General features: G+C 30.4%; 1 protein-coding gene and 1 long non-coding RNA gene across 4 annotated transcripts; both read left to right on the top strand.

The window, feature by feature from the left end:
• Positions 1-436: 436 nt before the first annotated feature.
• On the top strand, positions 437-2668 carry LOC143360203 (uncharacterized). The gene is made up of 3 exons (XR_013083231.1): positions 437-579; positions 981-1043; positions 1524-2668. It is a non-coding gene; the product is annotated as an uncharacterized LOC143360203 (long non-coding RNA).
• A 2693-nt stretch (positions 2669-5361) lies between these two features.
• On the top strand, positions 5362-10369 carry LOC143360287 (uncharacterized). 3 transcript variants are annotated; one of them, XM_076799001.1, is made up of 5 exons: positions 7148-7321; positions 7446-7590; positions 9072-9188; positions 9692-9805; positions 10262-10369. In XM_076799001.1, exons 2-5 carry the CDS (start codon positions 7584-7586, stop codon positions 10330-10332), a joined length of 309 nt encoding a protein of 102 aa, XP_076655116.1. In that variant the 5' UTR covers positions 7148-7321; positions 7446-7583; the 3' UTR covers positions 10333-10369. The 3 variants fall into 3 exon arrangements, 1 of the variants encoding a protein (XP_076655116.1); XR_013083240.1 differs by lacking the exons at positions 9072-9188; positions 9692-9805; positions 10262-10369 and adding an exon at positions 7884-7944 and having other exon boundaries at positions 7446-7798; XR_013083239.1 differs by lacking the exons at positions 7148-7321; positions 9072-9188; positions 9692-9805; positions 10262-10369 and adding an exon at positions 5362-5520 and having other exon boundaries at positions 7446-7938.
• The last annotated feature ends 17 nt before the right edge of the window (positions 10370-10386 follow it).

Genomic DNA, 10386 nt, shown 5'->3' with positions numbered 1-10386 from the left:
AGACGATTGCGCACGACGGCATGGCACACGGTTCTTTTGGACACGGTATTATTGGACACACGGTTTTTTTGGACACAGTAACATTGGACACAGTGGGTTTTCGCACACGCAAGGATTGCCCACATGGTTAAGACGCACACGCTGAGTTACGCACATGTAAAATTGTACTCACGATAGATTGCGCACAGAATGAATTCAAACTGTTGTTTATCATCTTGTGTTGTGCTGTGTGATTACATAGTCTATGATTATATACCTTCTATGCAGAATGTGTCTAAAGTATCAAAATTTGTCAGTGATTTTAATTTTATAGGTGACTGTGTAAGATGTGCTTAAATTATGAATAGTTGATAAAAATGTGAGAAAATGCTACGGTTTTAAGTAATTTATTTTGTGTACAATCTGTGTCACAAGTGTTATGTTAAGTACTATATTTGTTAAATGATCGTAATATACGCATGTAAATAGTGAAGAACATGAAGAAGCTGTAAATAGTTGAAAAAATATTTATGTTGCAGCAGATTCAAAAGGATTGAGAATACATAATTTGGGAGCTAGAATTTGATCAGATTAAGTAAGGTAAGTATTTCTATCTATCAAAAAGGTACGGATGGAATAAACCAGATACTATGTGGCTTATTTTATTTTCTTTTTACTGATGATATAGTGATTGGCAAACAAGAATACGTACACGAATATTAAGTTGCTCTTAAAAATGCGTATATTGACCTGTTGCGGTCCTATTTACGTCGACTTAGTCTAGAAATGTTATTTTTGCACAACTGCTCGCGTATTTTACATATTCATATTCCATTCATGAATAATACCATAATTACATATTATATAAATACCATAATTACATATTACATAAATCCCATAATTAAATATTATATGAAAGCAATTCTAGTTTTCACTGTTCTAAATATATTGCTAATATACTTATTTTATCTGGATTAAAGCTAAATTGTATGATATTATAGCAAGTTCTAAAACTATATGAGATGGAACTGTGTGGACCGCAAGGGATTAAGCATTCTAACAAGGTGTGATAATTTCACCAAATGTGTATATACGTTAGTGAAATAATAATAATTTTTTTATATGACAAATGATCCTTAATTATGTCTTTTATTTAAAATGTAACGACAACTCTTTGAAAAAGCATAAGCAAAAAAATATTGAATTTTTAAATTGTAATATATTTTATGTGTTCTTGATTTAAACACAGTGATTGTTGACACTACCTATCACGATAGAACCATTGATATTAATAAACTTGTAAGTACAAGGTGTATTACCTAATTTATTTCAGAAATCCTTAAGTCATTTAATGTTATTTACAACATTAATAGTAAAAGATGCTTTCATGTTTCAGGTATTTCTTTACATTTTACTTATCTTTTTTTCAGAGCTAGTCCAGTGTATTTGTTATATATGTTACAATAATTATATTTTTATATTGAACTTTACTTATGTACATAAAATAATAGTTACATGTATTAATTCTTGAAAAATTGTTTTAGGTCATTATGTTGCCACTAAGATATGCTGCAGTATTTCTTCCGCCACTTTTGTGGAATACTTACTGTTTACGAGAAAAGCGGTGGTCCGATCTAGTCCAAGACATACATATATATTGGCAACATGTTGGAGACAATTTAATGGGCGATTCTTCAAGACAGTACGAGACGAAAATCAAGAATAAAACATGGTGATATTAATTTTTAATTTATTAGTGATTACACATCCTCCTGATTCGCCAATCCGTATATCTATTTTATATATCTATCTCTAACGCTATTTCATTTATTAGCGTACTCTGTATTGCTGTTAAGCATTTTGTGAATACATTTTTATCAATACTTATCATTTTTGCTCTCGTAAGTTTATTATTTATACTTACCTATACGGATCTATCAGTTAATAAGTAATATGGCATAACATCTCCTGTCACAGTGTAATAGTATCACACGTCGTTACATAATTTTATTTTCTAAAGCTATGGTTTCTTGAACTTTTAACTTGCATTGTTTAAGTACAAAATGGTAATAATATTTGGTCTAAGAGCCGCTTTTGAAAAGATTCGACATTCGTACAGAATGCTTCATGGTGTAATGAATATATATATATGCGTAATTTTGGAGGCATTTAAGAATATCAATCTAATTTCAAGCGGTATACTCTGTACATTTATGGTGGAGTCCGAATATATACCAATTGGATGCTAAAATCTGACTAAAATATTTGAGATAAGTAAATTCTATCTGTAAATAGTTAGTTCAAATGCAATGAACATGATACTTTGTGATTTCTTTAATTATATTTTACAGGCGCAATCTGTGTCAAATAAAATTCTCTGAGGACTACCAAGGATTTGAGAACCTGTTATTGAGATACTGAAAATAAAATTCTCTGCCTCTGTGTATTGAGAAAAAAATTTTCATCATTATATTTTCCATCAATGTATCTATAATATATCCTCGTTCTAGAATACTGTATGTTGCATGTCATTTTAAAGTGTGTTGTTAAATGCAACTTATCCTAGCTTTTGTGACACCATTATGTTATAGTTTCACTACACGGCACACTATTTTGAGTATATAGGCATTTCAAACAAAATTCATAGCTTCTGAGCTAATACTTATTGAACTTAACAACTCCAGTATTTAAAAAAAAATACATATATTCATATATAGCGATCTCAATTTTCTACTAGATAGAAAATTTTTCACTAGTTTTTTCAATTTATATTTTATTCTGATCTGATTACTGACTAATTTTTCTATAAAACTTTATAAAAATTTATATGTGTATTTGTTATATGTATTTATATATTGTGGATTTTAATTGTATTCAAATCTGATAGTATGCTGCATCTGTGAAAACATGAAAGATACATACAGAATGTACAAGTCTTATTCGTTTTTCTGTTATTATATGCTCACTTATGTTTGGAATATAGAACGTAAATGCCCAATTGTCGTGTAATAGATCTTTACTATCATTTACTCTTTATTAGTGCAAAATTGTATATACCTAATTCTGTGTTTACACGATAGATACGTTCCCGAAGAAAATTCGTGTACATTTTTTTATACGTATTCTTCGGGAACATATCTATCGTGTAAAAACAGAATTAGGTGTATATTATTTAGATGAAAATGTTCTATTTTCGTGCATGTGAAAGACTTCGGAATAAAAAAATATATATGAGTGAAGTAAGTAATAAATAAATAAATGAACCAATCCTAGCTTTACACACGGTCCTTGCAGTCATTTGTTTTGTCGTTAACTTTCGTTTGTTTCAGATACTTCTGTTCGTAACTTCATACATGTTCATTTGCTATTCAATTCTCTTATAGTGGTTTGTATCATTTATATTGTGATACTTTCACTGTTACGTGCTGTTTTAAAAATGGAAAAACTTCCCGGAAAATCCGTCGGTAGCTTTATTTACGTATATAATAATTATACGTATAATAAAGACAATCGCACAAAAAATATTTTTCGCTGTAATACACGCCGTACTACGGGGTGTCGCGGGGCAATAATGGACGTCGGTGATGGTTGTATTAAATTGTTACACGATCACAATCATTCGAAACTTTTGCATAGGATCGATCAAGAGAAAATGAAGCACGAAATGCTTCAGCTTTGTCGAGAAACGGCGTTTCCATTAAAGCAAATATTCGACGATGTTTGTAGAAAGTAAGTATTAGTTTCTAGTATTTATTAAAAAGTGTGCACTGTAAAATGTAGTCTTTAAATTATGTATGTGTATATAAATTGTGGATTAAGTAATTTATTTTCTTTTATGAAAGATATCCTGACGCTGCATCTGTGCTTTCATATAATAGTGTGAAAGCCACACTTCTTCGTGAGAGACAGAAAAGTTGCCCTCCCATTCCACCTTGTTTAGCTGCTTTATACGAATATTTAAGAACCTCTTCTTTTATGGAAAATGTTTATAAAATAATGATAAGCAATGGAGATGGTAAAGTAGCAATTTTATTTTCCACTGAATTGCTGTTGCAGACCCTTAATACCTCTCAATGTATTTATGCTGATGGTATTTTCTCTGTAAGTAACATACAGATTGGTATATGTGATTTAATTTTATGAAGTATGTAAAAATAGATAGTGTTCGAAGCAGTAGGAGCAAAATTAACATTTATTGTCAATATGTTGTTTTATTAGTACATTGTAAAACATAATTTTGATATATTTTAGATTATAAATTACAGTTAATTACAATTAATTTATTGCTCTCTGCTCAATTCGCTTTTATGAGAAATGTTGATAATGCATTTTTCTATAAACATGTCTTTGTTGAATTTGTCTCTACTACATCAAACGTTTTACAATATTGAAAAACCAATGCTTCTCATATAAATGCACCATACACATATACTATATGCTTTTGTATAAAAAAAAGTAATTTAGACAAGAAGGGAGTGATTCCAAGAAGCTGCAATCTGGTATATTACTCGGTTTCTTTATTGATGAATGTGTGGAGCTTATATTAAAGTGACATACATTTTTTAAACGGACTGCTATGTAGTTTAATGAACCAATCCACGAAGCTTGTTGCCTTTTATGCAAAAATACTAAACCATTTTAAGTAAAATTGTGATTAATTTTCCATTTTCATTCGAGACCTACATAAAATAAATATCGGTTAAACCCATTGTTATTCAATATAAACGATTTAGTACCTTTTTTCTAAAAAATGGCGAACTGCATCAAATAATGCAACAAAAAATATGTGATTCCATTTAAAAGAATGAAATTGACGATCACATGTCCTCTATGCGTTGATACGTAACAAAATGTACTTATCAGAATGTTGTTTCCAGGAGACTATACACTTGTCCAAAGTATTTTTCTATGGAACATATATTGTATGAATAATTTATATTTATATCATGATATACATAGTTATTTTATTTTTTAAGGTTTTACCTACTCGGCCACCTATAGCACAGTTATATATTATCCACATTCAGTATATGGATACTGTGAGTACAACAATTTATGTAAATATATTATTTTAATGCACTTGTGCAGTGATTACATTTGTACAACTAGTATAGAGATATGTATCCATGTTTGTCCAATATTCCAATTTATACTTATGAAAGCTTTATTTTAAAAGGGAGTTGCTACTGTTTTCGTACTGTGTGAGACATTAACAAAGACTATGTATACAGCACTGTGGCGCAAAATTAATTAATTATCTCCTATGCTTAATAAGAATTTAAGAATGACAATGACAGATTATGAAATTGCAGCAATGAACACATTGCAGCAACAATTTTCATTAAGCTGTGTAAAAGGCTGCTGGATTCATTATAACCAGGTTTGTATACAGGGAGGTCCGTTTAAATAAGAAGACCTAAATGTCTCTTCAGGTTATTGCGATGCAAAAAATATTTGTTACGTAATGTGCATGGAGTCAATGGATCAAATATTTGGCACGAATATTTTTCTCCGAGGGTCAGTTTTTTCGGAGTTGTCAAGGTCATCGATGTTTTTTGATACATAACTACATTTTTATTTTATTGCATCTAGTAACTGATGGAAAAATACATTCAGATATGTATAATGACATGACCTTGATCCTCGAAAATTGGCGTTCCTTTGCACGGACCATCTCTTTCGGCTATTGTGATGCAAAAATATTTGTTGCGTAATGTGTATATCATCAATAGACCAAATATCTGGCAAGAATATTTTTTTCCTAAGGTCATATTTTCGGAGTTATCAAGGTCGTCCATGTTTTTTGATACATAACTACATTTTTATTTTATTGCATCGAGTAACTGATCGAAAAATACATTCAGATATGTATAATAACATGACCTTGAGCTTGATCTGAAGGTAAAACTTTAATTTTCGAAGATCAAGGCCATGTTATTATACATATCTGAATGTATTTTTCGATAAGTTACCCGATGCAATAAAATAAAAATGTAGTTTTATATCAAAAAACATCGATGACCTTGATAACTTCGAAAAAAATATTCATGCCAGATATTTGGTCCATTGATGATATGCACATTACGTAACAAATATTTTTTGCATCGCAATAACCTGAAGAGATATTTAGGTCTTCTTATTTAAACGGACCTCCCTGTATAATAATATTCTAGAAAATATACAGGGTGGTCCACCTAAGTAAGGCCACCTAAATATCTCCTCTAATTGTGGGGTTACAAAAAATATTTTGTATGCTATTTGAATGGTTTGAAAAAACCATTCTATTGCAAAAAAATTTTTTTTCTAGGGTAATTTTTTTCGGAGTTTACAAGGTTATCGATGTTTTTTTGCGTATAATTGTATAATTTTTTTTATTGCATCGTGTAGCTGATGTAAAAGTACGTTCAGTTATGTACATTACATGACCTTGAAATGACCTTTGAGTTCAAAAATTAAACGGAAACGATAAATTGTCTATCGAAACTTTAGAGACGAAGACGTCGTTCGGGAATCTGTAAATACAACAGAGTATAAATACAAATGTTTACTATGCGATTTGAAAATCGCCTGAATTTTTGTCAGTGGGGTTTTCAAATCGCATAGTAAACATTTGTATTTACACTCTGTTGTATTTACAGATTCCCGAACGACGTCTTCGTCTCTAAAGTTTCGATAGACAATTTATCGTTTCCGTTTAATTTTTGAACTCAAAGGTCATTTCAAGGTCATGTAATGTACATAACTGAACGTATTTTTACATCAGTTACACGATGCAATAAAAAAAATTATACAATTATACGCAAAAAAACATCGATAACCTTGTAAACTCCGAAAAAAATTACCCTAGAAAAAAATTTTTTTTGCAATAGAATGGTTTTTTAAAACCATTCAAATAGCATACAAAATATTTTTTGTAACCCCACAATTAGAGGAGATATTTAGGTGGCCTTACTTAGGTGGACCACCCTGTATATACCTCTCATAGAAGATATAATCTTAATTCAATTTTTCGTGATAAAGGCTTTATTACGAAAATGGCGCTATTTAGGTCTTGCAGATGCGCCAACCAAAGTATTGTCCATGGCAATGACTTTAGCCTTGACTCCTGAAGACCTTTTTGAAAAAGGATTCTCTGAAATTCGTAATGAATCTGCTTCAATAATTCCTGAATATCCAGCAATAGAAACTTTTATTAAGTATTTACAAACTACGTGGCTACCAAAAATGAAAAAAGTTTCAGTACACGATTGTCCAATAAGAACAAACAATATATCAGAATCCTATAATAATATTGTTTCGTCAAAGTTAGGAAAAGGGAAAAAGAACGTATGGAAATTTTTGGGTAATTGTATTTTGTTTATATAAAATATTTGTATACTATTACGTATTTTCTCCTCTTCTCCTTCTCTATTACAGAATAAGAAAATGATCTGTTATTAAAGATAAATTAGTTCTTAACTTTACAGAACATTTGGAACAGCTACTAATGGACGAAGAAATTAAGGTCAAAAGATTAAGTACAGGACAATCGGTACGTCGTAAAAGCAATAACAAAACTATACTAAGGAACAATAAAATTGAAACATTACAGAAGCAGCTCGCTAATGGAAGGTTTGTAACACATAAATTTCTTAAACTGCATTTATTATAATTGTGTTCATAATTGTATTTATCACTTTTAGCTTTAATGATATTACAAAATATTTCTTTGGGCAGTTCCACTCTAAATTACATCGAACGTGTCTGTGGATTTTTATGAAATTTTGTAATATCTCGCTAGTCGTTCCTCGGCATTGTTTTACCTTTTCGAGTTATAAGGGTCAGAAGTTGAATATATATGTACTTCTTAAGAAAATATGAGCCTGCAGCATCAAACGGTCTTCTTAATGTTGTGCAAGTTTCAGGCAAGAGCATTAATAATTGTCAAAGTTACTACAGTTCAACGTTGCATATGACTTAGAGTTTAGTATATAGCCCATAGAAAAGTGTGTTGGTTTGACTCACAGTCAAGTCATGCGTAAAGTTGAAATTTGGTACCTTTGATAATCATTAATCTACCAGCTGGAAATGTGAAGACTATTCAGAAGAATCCTGTTAAAATTCTGCTCCTCAAGGTTATTTCAAATTTTGAAAAACAAAAATATTGTTTATAATAATTAAAAAGGACATAGCCGTATGTTACATTCTCTTGGTTAAACTTTATAACTTCACACACTTAATGTTGGTATTTCTAACATTTTTTCAGTTATAATATTTTAAAAATAGTATTCATCAAATTTCGACTTTCATAACTAAAAAAGGTTAAACTGTATCGACGAACAAGTAATGGAATTTTGTTTCCACTTGGAGTGTAATTGCCCATTTATATTGTAAGAATGTTTCCTTATAAAAGATGTTTATACGTAGCCTGGTGTTTAAATAGGTTAACTTTAAAGGAATACTTATTATCTTTTTATAAGGGCAACAAGATAATAATGTACGGGAATGAAGGTAAAGTATTGCAATTATTATTAATGTAGAAAGTTAAATTATGAAAAAGGTGCAAGTCAAAATATACAAAAATTAAGTGTGTTTCTTATTTTTCAATATTTCTCTCTATATTTCAATATTATTAATAAAATTATTGAAAACAATTTTTTTATTACACCACTTTCATAATTACTGGTAAATGTATCTCCAATAATAATTTTTTAAAGACTTTCCAGACACTTATTTTGACTGTGCTAACAATTCAGTGGTTGCAACTGTAGTTGAGGAAGGCCAAGAATCGCGAAATGAAATCGCCAATAAAACGCAATGTAGGTTAACACATGGTACGATAAATATGAATAAATGGGGACTCTCCCACTTTCATAATTACTGGTAAATGTATCTCCAATAATAATTTTTTAAAGACTTTCCAGACACTTATTTTGACTGTGCTAACAATTCAGTGGTTGCAACTGTAGTTGAGGAAGGCCAAGAATCGCGAAATGAAATCGCCAATAAAACGCAATGTAGGTTAACACATGGTACGATAAATATGAATAAATGGGGACTCTCCCACTTTCATAATTACTGGTAAATGTATCTCCAATAATAATTTTTTAAAGACTTTCCAGACACTTATCTTGACTGCGTTAACAATTCAGTGGGTGCAACTGTAGTTGAGGAAGGCCAAGGATCGCGAAATGAAATCGCCAATAAAACCCAATGTAGATTAGCACAAGGTATTGTAAATACATATAGACAAATGGTGACCTAGTTCCGATTGCGTTGCCCTTGAAATATGTTGTTAAGGTCAACATTTTGAACAACTCCTTCCTATACATATAATGCTAATGAATTCTCCGGGTGATTAGGTAAAGACAGGAATAATAACAGAATTGAGTTTCTCCTGTAAAAAGAGATTTTTTAAATTTTATTTTTCATGTTCTTATTTACAACTATTTACAAAGCTTACCTGTAAAAAGAGAAACGACATTAAATGTCAATTATTCCCTATGTCCTTTCCCTAATTACAATCTCTACAATTATTGTGAGTATTTGTTTTACTAACCTAATTACCAACGCGCAGTAAGTGCGCGGGATAAGTTCGGACTATGACCTTGACAACATATGAGAAGGTGAAGGTCATTGGAGCTGGGTCCCTCTTTGTCTATATTTACCGTTAGTAAGTACATTAAAGGGATACAAACATACATGGTCAAGTTGTTTGTGTTTGTTTCTGCAGGTTCTCCAGAAATATGTTCTGAATGTGCTACTAATTCAATAAATTTAAGAACAGTTCGAAAAATACAAGTCCAAGTGAGGAAAAAACGTACGAAAAAAGTAATACAAGATAAAGGTACAATTTAAATTAAACCATCTGGACATACAATATGAGAAAATTGAAGGAATACTAAATATCGATGAGAACATTTACTTTATTGATTTTATCTCAACACTAATTGTAAACAATGCCTTTCTCTCTCACATAATATTAGACATAGCTTTGAGACACCGATTTGTCTTCCAATAGCATATATGTATATGTTGCAAATACTAATATGTAGATTTTCTACTTTTAGATTTTTTTAGAATAATTAAAATTACCCTTTTCTGTCGTATGGAGCTTACAAAATGTGAAGAATTACTTGTTTTGAGATAACTTTGCAAATAGAAGTATATCCTATTTTTTCATCGTCGTATCATATTTGAAATGAAAAGTAGGCCACAATTCAGTGTTCCTCGAATTTTTTTAATAGTATATTGTTAGAAATATTTAATTCTTATTCAATCAAAAGAAAAAATTCTTTTACAGTAAAAGAACTAGTCAACAAGAACATCGACCTTCGTCAGCCGCGTATAATTTTAGAAAAACTTCGAAATTAAAGTGTAGCAGATCTTTATGTGTCGGGCTGAACAACTTTTTACACATCTGCCCAT

Source organism: Halictus rubicundus, chromosome 13 (genome assembly GCF_050948215.1).
Source record: "Halictus rubicundus isolate RS-2024b chromosome 13, iyHalRubi1_principal, whole genome shotgun sequence".
In the NCBI taxonomy this organism is placed as follows: Eukaryota; Metazoa; Arthropoda; class Insecta; order Hymenoptera; family Halictidae; genus Halictus; species Halictus rubicundus.
Note: the sequence above shows the minus strand (reverse complement) of the source record. Positions and strands in the feature narration are given on the sequence as shown.

What these genes read in the sequence shown, in the direction of transcription:
- LOC143360287 (XM_076799001.1), top strand. An exon ending in CCAATGTAGATTAGCACAAG is followed by an intron (nt 9,189 to 9,691) that starts GTATTGTAAATA and finishes TTGTTTCTGCAG; the next exon opens with GTTCTCCAGAAATATGTTCT. An exon ending in AAAAGTAATACAAGATAAAG is followed by an intron (nt 9,806 to 10,261) that starts GTACAATTTAAA and finishes ATTCTTTTACAG; the next exon opens with TAAAAGAACTAGTCAACAAG.